Here is a 17,709-nt window from a genome sequence, read left to right as displayed (position 1 = left end):
TTTATCTTTATTTTATTCCTTTAAAAATTGAGTTATATTGAAAATATTTCAAGTCCAATTAAATAAAATTTAGATTATAAAACTCTAATAGTAATTAAATTGATATGGTTTAAGGAGTTGCTGGTTTATTATACTGTATGCATTTTAAATAATTACAGTTTTCTATCATTAGGTCTGATTCTCATGCTGCTCATTCCTGTCAGTCTCATGATTTTCATCTTGATTTTGGGTTTGACCCACTAGGGGTGGAAGCTCAATCCCAGCCGGGGCTGTATGAGTTCGACCTTGATTGGCCGCTAAATGAGAACTCCTACAATGTGCCATAGAGTATTATCTACAAAAAAACAAAGCCTAAAATTAAAATCGGTATAGAGTTTTCGAATCAAAATAATTATTTATCCCTTTTAGAGAAAAAAAAAATAGGAAAACATAAAGATCAATTTTATTCCAAAAATTTCCATTTAAATATTCCCCTTTTGTCAACGGCTTATACATCAATACCAACTCAGCCTGTCCTCCCCATTTTCGACAGCGTTTCTTTCCGTAAAAATTTGACCTTTTTGTCAGTGAACTTATGAGAGAGGAAAAAAAATATTTCCGACCTTAAATGAAATATTAAGGAGCTCACTCTCTGTCAGCTGCCATCTTCAGGCTTGCAAGCCGAAGGTAGAAGTTATATTTATATCTAGGCAATGGCAGAATTTTTTAAAAATTATTCATATAATTCAATGATTTGTTGGAGAATATTACGGTTTAAGTCGATTTTTAATTATCAAATTTTACGGGATATCAAATAATTATATTTTAATAATGATTTGTTGGAGAGATGTCAAATAAACGAAGTAGGTATGAAAAACCCAAAAAGATTCACAATATACACACTGAATATGGTATTATGTGCATAGTAATTTAAGATTCAATTATTTATAATTTTATGTGCAATTAATAAATTAAATATCAATATGTTATTGTTAAATTTTAATTTCAAACCAACTTTTAGTAATTTATATATATATATATATATATGGAATTAAAAAGAAATAGAAAGAAAAAGAGACGAAAGCAAGGTCGCATGGGCCATGCACGTTGCTATCAGCCAACGGAAGAAAACGTCAGCAATACGAAATTATGAAAAAATAAATAAAAATAATGTGAGAATTATCCAAACACGAAAATGGTTTTTGCAGTAGAGGACACGGCCTCCCACTCCTATCAATCTTTTGATGTCAACTCCTCATCAAGGAGTCCTTTTCTTAACCATTCAAACATCACATCGATTTCAATGTTATTAATAAATTTAAATTATACTAATTTTATAACAGAGTTTAACGATGATTTAAACAATGTTTCTTCAATAAGTTCTTCACATGATGTATCTTGATCTAAGGCGTGGTTGAGGGGGCGTAAGGTGCTCGATCGCGCAGAGTCTCCAAAAAATAGGGTTCTTAAAATTGAATATATATATTAGTTGTTGTTATTAATAAGTAGAAATTGAGTATATCTATTAGTTGTTGTCATTAAGAAGCATAAAAATAGAGGTCCCGAAATCGAGTATATCTATCAGTTGTTGTCATTAAAAAATATAAAAATAGGGGTCCCGGAATTGAATATATCTAAAAAAAATAGGAACTCCTTTATAAGAATTTACACAGGACCTCGACAAGCTAGCCACGGCCCTGATATACATAATCAATTTCGTTATACAAATCATATCGTTATTAGACTAATGCCTTTCCCCCAAAGGCAATCACGTATTCAGAAAAAAAAATTGTAAGTTATACCAGTACAAGTATAATAAATTTTTTATCTAAAATAATTTATATATAGTTTTAATTTAAAAATGCAATGATATATATATACACACACCGACCTCGCCAAGGAATGCCCATTCCAAAAAAAATTATATATATATGGATTAAATATATAGAGAGAGATTAAATCTAAAATATATATTAATTTGATAAATATAATTTTTTAACCTAGTTCAAACATATTTATTATTTAGGATAAACTAATTATTCGGTCACTCACCTATTACTTAATTTATGTTTTGGTCATTCAACTATAGTTTTTTTAAATCGTACATAACCTTACGTTTTGGTTATATTTTGATAACCTACCATTAAAAAAATTAACAAATAACAATAGTGTTAAGATGACATTTTTAAATTATCTTTCAATCCTAAAATGGTATTATCTTATGATGACACGTGAACATCACTACTAATTTTTTAAAGATTAGTGAGCAAAATAAAACCAAAACGTAACATTAAGTGTGATTTAAAATAAATAATAGTTGAGTGACCAAAATGGAAACTAAATAATAAGTAGATAGATAAATAAGTAATTTATCTTTTTTTTTTTTTGAGATTGGGGTGAGCCATGGCCTAGATACACCCCTGCTTAGGGGGTCAATTACGTATCTATTATTTTAAATAAATAATTCAATATATTAAAAATATAAAAAAAAAATCACATATCCTTTTTATTAGGAAAAGAGTGTTTGAACAACATTTTGTATAATGTCAAAATGTAATTTCAAAAACACATTAACTCATCATTAATCACACAAACTGCATTCGCGTTATCTGTGTCCCAACCGTAACTCTCCTAAGTCCTAATCTTCAGGACGTGCATCATACTCAAAATTCGGCACCTAAAGCTAAATTATGATAATATAATTTAGATCAAATAATATAATTTAATTAGTGCATTTATGGAATTATCAAATAAATTCATAAATTCCAATAATTATATTTTTTTATTTTTTATTTTAAATAAAAGCATATATTTAAAATTAAAAAACAATTATTTCATATATAAAATCGAAAAGTAAATGTAAATCAAACTAAAAATTTCATTTCAACAAAAGCTATTTTATCAAACCAAACAAAACAAACTAAAATTATGAGCATTTATATATGGACGGGTAGCCCTAGGTAGGGGCATTGACTTTCCCATATTTAATGAGTTATTTTAATTTTTAGTCCCTCTAAAATATTAAGCATTTAATTTAGGTCTTTTAAGCCTTTTTAGCTAATTGGAAAAGCTCTTACATTAATTCCACAAAAGATACATGCATGATTCAATATGGATTGCTTACTAGGGTTTTGAGAAAGTGTGAATATGAATGAAAATGGGTGAAAATTGAGAATGATCCTTTACCTAACTCTTTATAATCCAACTTACCTTAAACACAAAGAAGAGTGTAGTGGAAAACACAAGAAACAAAAGCATGTCACTTCTCCACTGGATAAATCTTTGGGTGATATACATTTATTACTTAAATTATTAGTTTTGTTTCATTTTAATACTTAAATTTTTATTTGTTTCAAAACCATACATAATGTTTATTTTTTATATCATTTAGTATCCCGTCGTTAAAAACTTAACAGAACTACTGCGTGTGACATTTTTTATAGATAAATTATATCATTCATCACTTAATTATCTTCTCACCCCTCTTTTGGTCACTAAAGTCTAATTTTTTTTAATTTAACTACTCAACTTTCAAATTGCTCATATTTTAATCACTCTAATTTATTTTATTAATAATTTTTGTGACATGACATTTTTTATCATTATTTTTTAATATATAATTAAAATAAAAAATTAAATTTGAAAGGTATAGTGATTAAATTAGGAGTAATTTGAGGTTAAGTGATTAAAGTAAAAAATTAAACTCCACTGATAGTTAAGTGATGAATGATGCAATTTACACATAAAAAGTGGCATATTGAAACAGTTCCACTAAGTTTTTAACGTGAGGTACCAAAATGAAACAAAAAGTAAAATTTATATATTATTTTAAAATAAATTAAAGTTTAGGTACTAAAATAAAATAAAACTGATAGTTTAAGTATTGAATATATAATTTACCCTAAATCTTTTACACTTCACAGTATTAAACCCTAAAATCGTATTTACTTTTTCTTCAAAATCTCTTTCTATTCTTGAAATATTGTCTTCACTAAGCCTTTTAGGTTCAAGTGCATCCCCATTATTTAAGGAAAAAAAAGTGAAATTTAGTATAATATGTTAAATAAAAATGGAAAAAATAAAAAAAATTTGCACCCCATTATTTTTAGAAAATAAAATTAAAATTTTAGACCCCATTTATAAATTTCTGGATCCGTCACTGGTGTATGAGCGTTCATTATCAATAATTGAAAGTCTTTGTACATATACTACATTGTATTCACCTTAAATTTATAAAAAAAAAAACTCAAAATTTATAAGACGACTTCTAATTTGTCTAATATTTAAACTTACAATGACCTAAATTATAATTAGACCAAAAATTTGAGAACTCGGATTTATCATTCTTTAGTTTAACTCTTACTTGATTAAATATTTAATAATTTTTTATATTTTTTAAATTTAAATATTTTTTACATTAACCAAAATAATATTAAACTAAAATTATACCGAATATCTTAACCGGATTCAGGTCCCTTTGAACCTAGGAGAGCTCCGTCCATGTTCCCAAAGTAATTAAAATGAAAATATATTTTAGAAAAATCAAACTCCCACCTTCAAACTTACTTTTGTCTCTTTCTTATTATTCTTCTTCTTCATCGATATCCTCAGAATGGACATATCAAACGTTTCTTCGGTACAGCGTAGAGTCGAGTTGCACGAGGTGCGGTGAGTCCAAAAACATCGTTCATGTCGAGTTCACTTGGCTTCATCCCATCAGGCAATTCCCACGTGAAACAGTGGAGCAAATGAGCCACAGCCAGATCCAGCGCGTATAACCCGAGCATCATACCCGGACAGGACCTTCTACCCGACCCGAACGGTATGAACTCGAAGTTGCTTCCTTTGTAGTCCGCTACACCTTCTTTCAAGAACCTCGATGGCTTGAAACTGTCGGGGTCTTCCCATGAATCCTTGTCCCGGGCAATAGCCCACGCGTTGATCATCACGCGCGACTTCGCCGGGATTTGATACCCTGCCACCACGGTGTCCTCAGCTGTTTCGTGGAGGAGCAACGGAATTGGCGGGTGGAGTCTGAGGGTTTCTTTGAGGGTGCACTTCAGGAAGGTTAGTTTTTCCATATCGGATTCTTCCACACGGCGGTCCAGACCCACCACCTCCGCCAACTCTTGCTGGACTCTCTTCATATCCTCCGGACTTTTCATCAGCTCCGACAAGGCCCACTCTATCGCAGATGCCACCGTCTCCGTCCCGCCGAACATCACGTCCTTTAAAAATCATGTTCTCACTCATCAGAACTATATGCATGTAATGAGAATTTTAAAGAAACAGAGGCGACATATAAAAAGAAAACCCTTTAATTATTCTTGTATAACAAAATAAAGAGTAAATATTAGAAATTAAAAAATAAAATACGTAGCATTTTTGTTTTTGGTTATGATGATTTTTTAATTTTAAATTAAATAAACTTATTTATAAAATGAAAATTTTTGCAACACGTAGTTGAAAATTAAAATAGCAGGTATATGAGAATGGAGGGAACATAAATACCATGATAATGGCTTTGATGTTATCTTTGGTGAGGTTGATTGAGTTTTGTAGATCGTCTGATTCGTTTACTTTTGCTTCCTCACTGTAAAAAGCAAGCAAATCATCGACCATGTCGGTGTCGACTTCACTGGCGCCATGGTCGACGTTTTTCTTCCTCTTCTGGATGTGGTCGTCGATGATGGTGTCGATGAACTTATCCAATGCATGACGAGCGTTCTTCAGCCTAGTGTTTAGACCTTGAGGATCGATCCATGTGAGCCACGGGATGAAATCGGCAATATTGAAAGCACCGAAGAGCCTGGAGAATTCCTGCAAGATCTTGATAAACTCGTCTTGTCCTTCTTGCGAGATCGAACCGAAAGCCGCTCTGTAAGTGATGTTCTTCGTGAGGTTAAAGATCAAATCACCGACGTTAATGGACTTTCCCTCGTTGGCCGCCACGGCTTTCACGATGGAATCGACTTCGTCCCTGACGGACGCCCACGATTCCGCTCTCTTCCGGCTGAACACCTTCATCACACAAATCTTCCGCATCTGTCTCCAAAAGGGTCCGTAATGAGCAAACGCCATGTCGGCTCGATCGTACGTTAAATAGCTTATGGCTACGGTGGCCGGCCGGTTGGAGAAGATGTTATCCTGAACCTGAAGTACCTGGCGAGCCATTTCAGGGTTAGAAATAGTAACAGTATGCAAATACCCCATCTTCATATGAAATATGCCGCCGTATTTATGAGCAAGTTTGGCCAGTCCACGGTGTGTTAACTGGTCCATCATCATCATGTTGCCGATGATTGGCAACCCTCTGGGCCCCGGAGGAAATGGTTTCCGAGTTAACCGAGAGACGAGGCCGAGGAGAAATAAGAAAGGAACGATGAAAAGAAGGGCCATCGGCAATGCCTCCATGTTTTGTACCATAGAGATTATATTATCCTTGGCTTAGATTTTTTTCTTACAAAACTTCAACTCTGTGAATGTTGCCACCTTTTTGTCACATATTATGCCCTCTTTTATACAGGTTTTTGAACACCCTGTGGGAAATAATAATAATAATGCACAACTTGGGTCATATTAATTATTTATTGAGAAATTATACGTCGCTACATTTTTTAAATACCCATACCCACTTACCTAAAAATTAATAGTCTATGTATAAAAAAATGAATCATGAACAATTTTAATGGTATATCCAAATTTTTAATTTGTTATTTATCTTGGAAAATTTATATTTTAGTAATGGTATTTTTGTATAAAATTTTAAATGAAATTTATTAATTATATTGTTTAGCTTTCGGTTTTTGTCACTAATTATTTTTTTTCAAAATCATATATAATATTTAGTTTTAATTTCATTTTCATCATCCGTCGATAAAAAACTAATAGTGATTCTAACCAATCACTATAAAATAATGATACATAATCATTGAAAAAAAATCATGTCAACAATTCTATTCACTTTTTAACAGTAAGAGACCAAAATAAAACAAAAATGTAATGTTATGCATGATTTTACAAAAAAAAATGTTGAATGACTAAAATGGAACAAAAGTGATAATTGAGATACTAAATGTGTAGTTTACCTTTTTTTAAAAAATAAATTCATAGTTTAAATTTTGATATTTTGAATCAAACAAATGAAAAGAGTCATTTTTATAATGAATTTTTATATTCAAATCAATAGATTAGAGAATTTCATCAAACGATCTCAATGATTAAAGAAAATGTTGTTCTTCTAGAGGTCTTGAATTGGAGTAGCATGTTTGCAGGGTGTGTGTTCTCAACGACTAATAGAGATAAACGAATACTATTTTGTAATTACCCTATATTATTAATATCAATTAATAGATTATACAAAATAATCGGCATATGAAGCCTATTCTAAAACTTATGGAAATTGTATTATTAAAAAATACTTTCACCATTGTATTTTCAGAATAAATATAAAAAATTTACCTACTAAGTAAATAAAATATAAACTCAATATCAAATATATTAACTGGCCTTTAAACTGATACTTCACATTTACAAATCAATTATTAAGCTACTGAGGGTTGAATTAAATGGTGAATTATTAAAATTTTCGTCATTTAGTGAAGGAAAGGTGAGGGATTTGATGTCGGACCTTTTGTAATTCTGCCTTAGACATTGAACCTTTAAATGTCTTATCATTTTTATTCTAAAAATCATCATTTAATTTATTAATCTGATAATATAGATCATATATAATAAAATCGATTTTTCAAATTAAATTTTACTTAAGAAATTAATATGTCATCCACCATTAAATCAACTTATAATAGGTCCATCTTATTAATTTATTTAATATATATTTTCTTTTTCACGTGGAAAACTTAATAAATAAATTCTTAATCAATGAAAAGATAGGTTTTATAATTTACTGAAAATGGTTATTCTTAAAATCTAAGATAAATGGTGAGGATTGCGTGTTTTAAGCATCACTTGAACGTCATTGCTCCTTCATTTATTTTTCAAACACTTAGTTTTCGAATTCTACACATATTAATGTTTAACTTTACACTAATATAAACGAATATTGGCTCCAATTTTACATTTAAATTTCCCTTTTGGGATGGGATGAACCAGTCAAGACAACTGAAGGTCGTTTTCAAAGGGCAATAATCATGATTTGCTGAAAACTACTACCACCAAAGTAGTATAGTTAATAAATTGATATTTTTTTCGATTAATTATTAGTGTTCGATCTATTAATTAACTAACATAAATCAAATGCTATAAATATTTATCATAAAGGTAAATCTTTTATTTTAATTTTCTTTATATTCCAATTTTTATTCTTACTTAAATCTAATTCCACGTGGCAAGAGACCAATTAAAATTTACAATAATATATAATGGAGAAAAGATGTGAGTGGATTGCTTTGGTTCCACCATTTTCAAGCTGCCCTATCGGGTGGCAGCAATCTGGTTCGAGTGTGGCTTTGGTCCGCCACGTAATCAATGTAGATATTGGTAATCAATTTCGTTTGCAGTCGAAATCCCTCAACCACTACAGCCTCTCCCTTCATATGAAAAAACGACATTCTTCCCTTTTATGGTTAAACCTCATGGAGAAAAGTAGAAGGAAAAATCCATGTTTTTTTTGGGATTAATATAAAAATAAGTTTTTAAACTATACCTAGAGTTAATTTTAGACGTTCAAAGATTTTTCGTTAAAAATAAAATAAAATATTTAATTTTTTATAAAACATGACACGTGTCACTTAATGGTCGAATTTAATGACAGACACTTAAAAAGTGTAACGTCGAGACAATAAGCATCTATTTCTAACGAAAAATTCTTTAGACACTAAAAATTAACTTTAAATATAATTTAGATACCTATTTTTACCTTAAGCCTTTTCTTTTTAACTAAAATGAAACGCCAATTCACTCAGTTTACTCATAAATCAGTTTTTTTTATAAAAAAAAGTGTAGTTAAAATCTCCTATAATTCACTTACTTTCTTCGATCGAATTAACTTGATTTAAATTACGATAAATATCATAGACGGAAAGAGTTGAAACCATATAATAACTCCCCCACATAAGAACAAAGAGTGTGGGCAATATTTATGTGTTTTATTTTGCTCGTGGCTTACGGAGGTAGAATGGAAAAGGAGATATACCTGTTACATGCTTAGTAACATAAATATTTCTTCTCAAAATCAAGGGAGAATTATATGGATTTTGAAATAATTAAATCAGTTGACAATAAATTTTACGTATCAATGAAATCAAGTTTTGTATGGGTAAGTTTTGTCTAGATTTATTATAAATTGTAGAATATTATTTTCGTGAATTTTCAAAGTCCACAAATTTAAGTTTCAAATAAAAGAATTCTCAAACTCAGTCGATATATAATTTGGCGCCGTGTTTGATCTTCCATATGAATTTCTCAACTATCCTTCGCTTGGTTGAAAATTGTAGAAACATGTTTTTGTCCGGGTATACAAAAATATTTTACTATATTTATTTATTTATTTATTTATAATTAATAATATATTTTTATTTTATTATTTTTGCAGGCCTCACACTCAACAACTTCGATTTAGTGAGATTCATAAAATAAACCAACATATTTGAGTCTAATTGAAACACTAAAACCAACGTATTTAAGTCCTATTGAAACACTAAAACCGAAGCATTTTGAGTCCAAGTAAAACTCTAAATCTGAGCTAAAAATATGTTTCTTTAGACTATAAATAGACTCATACATCAAGAGGAAAACACAGAGAAAAACGTGGAACCAAAATCAAAGGAAGGGGCAACGATTTGGAAAAACTGAGGGAAGAAAATGACAAAAAATAAACGTGTAGGATCCAAAACCAGTATCTAAAAGCATGAGGAGTGACAGAGCATTTTCATTACAAATCCAGTTTCTCTACACGCAAAACATGGGAAATGTAACAACTTTAGACTTATTCTTTTTATTTCATTTTTTATTTATTTACTTTATATATATATATATATATTTCATTTTCTCTTAATTTTAATATTTTTTTTCTTTTTACATTGTTTTATATATATTTATTTATTTATTTTTTTCATTTTATTAATATTATTATATTATTATTTTTTATTATTATTTTCTCATGTTTATTTTCATTTTTACAATCTAATACTTTTGACTTTTTAGAGATACTTTCAATCGATCAAAAATAATTAATTCGAATTGAATTTTTATATTTCAATTTAAATTTTGATTTTCGTAAATTCGTTTTAAATGGTCGGTGACGACTCCAATTCATTTAATCCAAGTCGAATCCCAATTCCAAGGCCCAACCGAAAGACGGTTCCGACAGTTTGGCGACTCCACTGGGGACAGGTAAGTGACTCAGGCCGAAATTAATTTCTGGTTGTCTTTTTTAGCGAAAATTACAAGTTTAAATTTTTATTTATTTATTTGATTCTTATTATTTATCTTTGATTATTTTTTTTCAAATAAATAGTTGTATTAACATTTTTTAATGATTTCAGATTTTTCAAAATTGTTATCTCTAGCTCTATACCCGAGCTCCGAACCCTTTTAAGTGGGGGCGAAAGCGACGTCTTCGTGAGAATTTATTCTCCGTATGGGCCTAGCAAGTAACCTTCGGGATTCATATACCTTATGTCTTCGTGTGAATTTATTCTCCGTATGGACATAAGGGAATGTATCATCTCGAGTTTAACTTAGTGCACATAAGCTTGTGATGGACTTAGGACTAAGGGTCTGGCAAGCCCAAGTGGGCACCATCAAGGAGAACTTGAGTACCTTTTTTAGAACCTAAACCGGGAGAGTACAGAGAATTAGAGCCCACCCCAAAACCCCATTCCAAACCCTAAACTACTTTGTTTCCTGCCTTACTTTCTGTTCAAAGCATGCGAACTAAACAAATATGTAGTTAAGATTTGTTTGAAATTAACATGCGAGATAGAGATCATGTCCGAGTAGGATTTAAAGTTTGTGGGGTAAACATCATGTGGGGTAGGACTTTTATTTTTCATTATTATTTTTGATTATTTTCACCTCACTAATTATTTTCATTTTCATTTATTTTATTTTCATCACTTGCATATTTTAAAAAGGGTGTTGATCCACCAAAAATGTGTTTGTTAAACATGAATAATCTGTATTAATGGACAAAGGGGTTGTAATACAATAGATGAAAATACAGAGGACAGTCTACAAGGCGACTGTGTGTTGCATTCAATCCAAAAGATGTGGTGCCCACAATTGAAGAGTGTATCACTATGCTACATTATAAAGGACTCAGAATGAATCAGGTCTACATCAAGCACAATGAAAGTCTATCTTTGAAGAACTGACTGGCAGAGGTTGCAGGGGCAAGATGAAGGGAGTCTCTTCAAAGACAACAATGGCAAAACGATAGCTAAAATTGGAGACCCTTGCTGACGAATTCAAGAAACAGACAAATGAACTTCATATAGTTCCTATCAATTGAGGGCTCCAATGATGTATTCATTGGGAACATGTTCAATAAAAGATAAATGTCAGCGATGCAGTCATTCGAGACTTCTTGGGCCAGTACAAAAAGTAACTCAACATTTGCACGGTTCATCCAGAGAAGCCAGAGCGGTTCGACATGTTATTCAATCGGTGAAAGACGAAGGCAGAAGACTAGTCAACATGTCAGAAGCTGTCAGGATATTTTGTCTCTTAAAAGATAAAACACTTTTGCCTCCAACAAGGATTATTTTTAATAACAAACATATTTTTTTATCAATGCCTCGAACGTTGCATGCATCATGCATTCATGCATATTTCACATTATTTTTCTTTTTTTATTACATTCACATGTCTCATAAAAAATGGGAACATTTTGATTCTATTCCCAGGACCTACAATGATATTTACCAACAACTTCTTGACACCCATGTAGTGTCACCATACCTGGTAGAAACCATGAAGTCCCCATACCCCAAGTGGTATGACGAGAATGCTCATTGTGAATATCACGGCGGTGTCCCAGGGCACACAATTGAGAATTGTTATGCATTCAAGAGAGTCGTGCAAAAGATGCGTAACCAGAACTGGATCAACTTCAATAACTTGGGGGCATCCAAGTAAGGAATATCATTTCATCATTTGAGGCATTCTGTTTGAATTTATTTTTCATTTTTTTCTCAAGTTTTTGGAAGGACTTTTAAATAAATTTATGTTACTTTAAAGATGTTAAACAATGAATCACATTTGCAAACTTGCAATTCTTTGAATATCATCTGAATTAAGAATTAAGAAACTCTGTAAATGGTTCAAAGTTACAAATCTTTGACGAAGTAACATGATTTAAAACAAGGAAATTGACTTTACCCATAATATGCACTCAAACATCGTACTCTGCTCTTGCAATAAACCAATATAACCTTTTCCTTTCATAAGGTGCGGACAACATGGGGCATCTTTTTGCATATGACATTAGTATACTTTTTATTTAAGACGTTCAATGATGATCATTATCTTTAAAGATGGAATAGTAGAGTAGGTAAATCTATTTTAGGTCAGTTGCTTGGAAATTGAACTCTAAAAATGATATTCCTTGACTTTCAACAACACCTAGACTATAACAGATTCTTCTTGACAAACTTAAGAAATTAAATCCGTAAAGCTGAGTTATTCCACTAAGGCAATTGGTTATAGAGGAAACTTGAAAGCTCTGGCCTTATGAGTAGATTACGTTTAAACCATGATATTGCTCGAACACTTGGTAATTCGGTGTTTGCTCCACTGCTATTGTCCGCCTGAAGACTTTGTGATGAGATGAACCCTTCAGTTAACTTGATTATAATGTTAAGTTGCCCCTCTAAAACAATTGGTTAAACGCCCCGGCTTTATGAATTCAGCTAGCAGATAACGGCAAATTAAATCAAATTTATCTAAGCAAGCAATTTTCGATAATGATGGACTAAGGGAGTTAAGGAACACCTGTTATAGTCAACTTCACACGTGCACTCAGGAATTTTATTTTTAGACCGATATTTCTGCACTACCTTTGTTGGAGGAGCTTACAAGGCTTGAACAAATGGAAGATTTTAGATGACCGAATTAAAAGGTCTAGTAATTGATCATGCTAGTTGCGTCATTTTGTCCGCACCCAATTAAAATGTCAAACAAAAAAAAAGCACGTTGCAATAAAAAATGACCTTTTTATGACTGAAACCTTAAGTCAACCTAAAGCCAACTCATCATTTTGAACATTTGTCAAAGAGCTGTAACTCTGAAAGCGTTAAAAGAGCTATTAATTCCTTTGATATACTTTGAACTCATGTTTATAATTTGATTCAATTGCGAACGATATTTTACAGAATTTTTATCATTTTTCCTCCTAAAACAAGAAAAATGAGAAAAATATTTTTAAACAGGACAGTCTCAAATATGAAAGGTCTGTAAATTCAAAGCTTAAAATGGGGCATGGTTGATTCCAACGACAAGATCAACAGATAAAAATGAGGCTCAATCCAAGAGATAAAACAAAATTATATCATGTTGCATACATCTTAGACACACTTAAGAGCATCACATTTATCATTTTTAGCACACATATTTTTTACAGCTTTTATAGTCAAATTTCAACTTAAAGATGAAAGATGATCGATTCAAAAAGTGCATTCGGAAATTGATGGTGGTTGCTCAACTTCACAGCGAAGGGGCGACTGACGGTCAACAAACAACTTTTCAGTTTCATTCAGAGTCAATTTCAACTTCACATCGAAGGATATTGGACTCAAGACAATACAAGCTCAACTTCACAGCGAAGAGGCGACTGACTGTCAACAAACAACTTTTCAGTTTCATTCAGAGTCAATTTTAACTTCACAGCGAAGGATATTGGACTCGAGACAACACAAGCTCAACTTCACAGCGAAGGGGCGACTGACTGTTAACAAACAACTTTTCAGTTTCATTCAGAGTCAATTTCAATTTCACAGCGAAGAATATTGGACTCGAGACAACACAAGCTCAACTTCACAGCGAAGGGGAGACTGACTGTCAATAAATAACTTTTCAGTTTCATTTAGAGTCAATTTCAACTTCACAGCGAAGGATATTGGACTCGAGACAACACAAGCTCAACTTCACAGCGAAGAGGCGACTGACTGTCAACAAACAACTTTTCAGTTTCATTTGAGTCGATTTCAACTTCACAGCGAAGGATATTGAACTCGAGACAACACAAGCCCAACTTCACAGCGAATGGGTGACTAGTTGTCAACAAATAACTTTCCAGTTTCAAAGTCAATTTCAATTTCATGGCAAAGGATATCGGCCTCGAAACAACAAAAATATTTGGATTTCAACTTCACGACGAAGGATATCCAATTTGAGGCTCAACTTCACAACGAATGGGCTATCCACGGTTTCAACTTCACGACGAAGGGAATCGTGCCCACCAAAGGCCTTCGAGTTCGACTATGCTCAGCTCCAAGACATATCATTTGCAGCATAACTTAAGTCAAAAAGGGTTATCTGCCAACCGAAGACCCTCGAGTTCGATTACACTCAGCTTCGAGGGCATATCATTTACAGCATAACTCAAGGCTAGAAGGGTTATCTGTGACCAAAAGACCTTCGATTTCGACTACGCTCAGCCCCAAGACATATCATTTGCAGCATAACTTAAGTCGAGAAAGGTTATCTGCCAACCAAAGACTTTCGAGTTCAATTACGCTCAGCTCTAGGGCATATGATTTACATAACTTAAGTCGAGAAGGGCTATCTGCCAAAGACCCTCGAGTTCGATTACACTCAGCTTCGAGGGCACATCATTTACAACATAACTCAAGGCTATAAGGGTTATCTATGTCCAAAAAACCTTTGAGTTTAACTACGCTTAGCTCCAAGGCATATCATTTGCAGCATAACTTAAGTCGAGAAGGGTTATCTGCCAACCAAAGACCTTCGAGTTCGACTATGCTCAGCTCTAAGGCACATCATTTGCAGCATAGCTTAAGTCGAGAAGGGTTATCTGCCAAAGACCCTCGAGTTCGATTACACTCAGCTTTGAAGGCACATCATTTACGGCATAACTCAAGGCTAGAAGGGTTATCTGTCAACAAAGACCCTCGAATTCTATTACACTCAGCTTCGAGGGCACATCATTTACATCATAACTCAAGGCTAGAAGGGTTATTTGTGACCAAAATACCTTCGAGTTCGACTACGCTCAGCTCCAAGGCATATCATTTGCAGCATAACTTAAGTCGAGAAGGGTTATCTGCCAACCAAAGACCTTCGAGTTCGACTACGCTTAGCTCCAAGGCACATCATTTACAGCATAACTTAAGTCGAGAAGGGTTATCTGCCAAAGACCCTCGAGTTCGATTACACTCAGTTTTGAGGGCACATCATTTACGGCATAACTCAAGGCTAGAAGAGTTATCTGTCAACAAAGACCTTCGAGTTAGACTCCACTCAGCTCAAAGGAACCATCATTTGCAGCATAGCTCAAGGCAAGAAGGGTTATCTGCCAAAGACCTTCGAGTTCGATTCCATTAAGCTCGAGGGCGTATCAACCGCGTTGCATCAGCAAGGAACTACTTTTCGGTCAAATTTTTACACCTAGGTCTCTAAATCGAGAAGAAGACCAAGGTCGACCAAGATTGGCAACAAAGAGTCACTTTTTGATTCCCCACGATATCAACTTCAAGAATAAGGATATCGTGCCCAATGGATAGACTTAATGTCACAACAAACACTATCAAGTCTCAAATCAAAGAGAACCAGACAAAAACTGGTTGTCTTTTTCATCTTTCCCTGTTCTTGTTAACACAAAAATATGCAAAGAGGGGCAACTGTAAACACATGTTTTTGTCTGGGTCTACAAAAACATTTTACTATATTATATATTTATTTATTATTATTATTATTAATATATTTTTATTTTATTATTTTTACAGGCCTCGCACTCAACAATCTCGATTTAGTGAGATTCAGAAAATAAACCAACGTATTTGAGTTATTGAAACACTAAAACCAACGTATTTAAGTCCTATTGAAACACTAAAACTGAAGCATTTTGAGTCCAAGTAGAACTCTAAATCTGAGCTAAAAATAGGTTTCTTTAGACTATAAATAGACTCATGCATCAAGAGGAAAACACATAGAAAAACGTGGAACCAAAATCAGAGGAATGACAACGATTTGAAAAAATTAAGGGAATAAAAGGACAAAAAATAAGCTTGGAGGATCCAAAGCTAGTATCTAAAAGCACGAGGAGTGGCAGAGCATTGTAAATCCAGTTTCTCTACACGCAAAACATGGGAGATGTAACAACTTTTGACTTATTCTTTTTATTTCATTTTTTATTTATTTACTTTATATATATTTTCATTTTCTCCTAATGTTAATATTTTTATTTCTTTTTACATTGTTTTATATATATATATATTTATTTATTTCATTTTTTATTAATATTTTTTATTATTCTTTTCTTAGGTTTATTTTCATTTTTACAATCTAACACTTTTGACTTTTTAGAGATACTTTCAATCGATCAAAGATAATTAATTCGAATTGAATTTTTAAATTTCAATTTAAATTTTGATTTTCGCGATTAATACAACCGATGAATTAATTTGTACCAAAAGGGCGGTTCAAGGGTGCTAATCCTTCCTTGACCGTAACCGACTCCCGAACCCGACACGTTTCTGGTACAACGCATATTAGGTAAGATGGTGTCCAACCTACCTAAATTCGTTTTAAATGGTCGGTGGCGACTTTAATTCATTTAATCCAAGTCGAAACCCAATTCAGGGCCCAACCGAAAGACGATTCCTACAAAAATTAATTACTATAATTAATGAAAGGACAATAATTTGGTTATTGAACATAAAAATTGGGAAATTGAAAAGAGATTATTAGAAACTTTCCGACTCCCGAACCCGACACGTTTCTGGTACACACGCATATTAGGTAATGGTGTCCAACCTACCTAAATTCGTTTTAAATGGTCGTGGCGACTTTAATTCATTTAATCCAAGTCGAAAACCCAATTCAGGCCCAACCGAAAGACGATTCCTACAAAAATTAATATACAATGGTATTGGACAATTGGAAATTGAGATTATTAGAAACTTTGACATTTGTAAATACAGATAATCCACACTATTAAAGAGTCTCACCAACTTGTGAATACAAATAATCTAACATCTGAAGATCATATATTATGTAAAAACAAGGGAGAGAAAGTCAAACATTTTTTTTTTCAATTTGACACGATCTAAATGGGGTAGTTTTGCTATATGTCGATACGGGTAAGAAAAGATTCTATTAAAAATATTAACATTTTTTTTAATATTTTTGATAAAACACTACTTAAAACATTATTTTTTATCAAAAATTTTAATTTCGCTAACTAATTTCCAGGAGAACCAAATATTAACATTTCCGATAGAAAAAATAATGTTCTAGGTAGCGTTTTACAGAAAATGTTTAACATTTCACGTAACGCCCAATATTAATATTTTAAAAAATAATAATAATATTTTAGATAACACATTACCAAAAATATTAAAAAATAATAACATTTCCTATATCTATTTTCTTACATAGACATTCTTCCAATCCAAATCCCAATTGTTCATCAAGTCAAATCGGCTTTATTCCTTTCAATGTTGGCAGAGTAGTAAACATCAATCACAATGGGTTATCGACAGAATTTTGGCCACCTATGTACATAAAACAAACTTGTCGATCCATATG

General features: G+C 32.2%; 1 protein-coding gene across 1 annotated transcript; it reads right to left on the bottom strand.

Moving 5' to 3' along the window:
- Positions 1-4,491: 4,491 nt before the first annotated feature.
- On the bottom strand, positions 4,492-6,454 carry LOC120136126 (cytochrome P450 84A1-like). The gene is made up of 2 exons (XM_039152240.1): positions 5,491-6,454; positions 4,492-5,207 (listed from the first exon to the last, which is right to left on the bottom strand). Exons 1-2 carry the CDS (start codon positions 6,403-6,405, stop codon positions 4,587-4,589), a joined length of 1,536 nt encoding a protein of 511 aa, XP_039008171.1. The 5' UTR covers positions 6,406-6,454; the 3' UTR covers positions 4,492-4,586.
- Between the last annotated feature and the right edge of the window lie 11,255 nt (positions 6,455-17,709).

The sequence above is a fragment of the Hibiscus syriacus genome, unplaced genomic scaffold, assembly GCF_006381635.1.
Source record: "Hibiscus syriacus cultivar Baekdansim isolate YM2019G1 unplaced genomic scaffold, ASM638163v2 tig00110621_pilon, whole genome shotgun sequence".
Classification (NCBI taxonomy): domain Eukaryota; kingdom Viridiplantae; phylum Streptophyta; class Magnoliopsida; order Malvales; family Malvaceae; genus Hibiscus; species Hibiscus syriacus.
The sequence above is the reverse complement of the archived record's forward strand: the minus strand, read 5'-3'. Positions and strand labels throughout refer to the sequence as shown.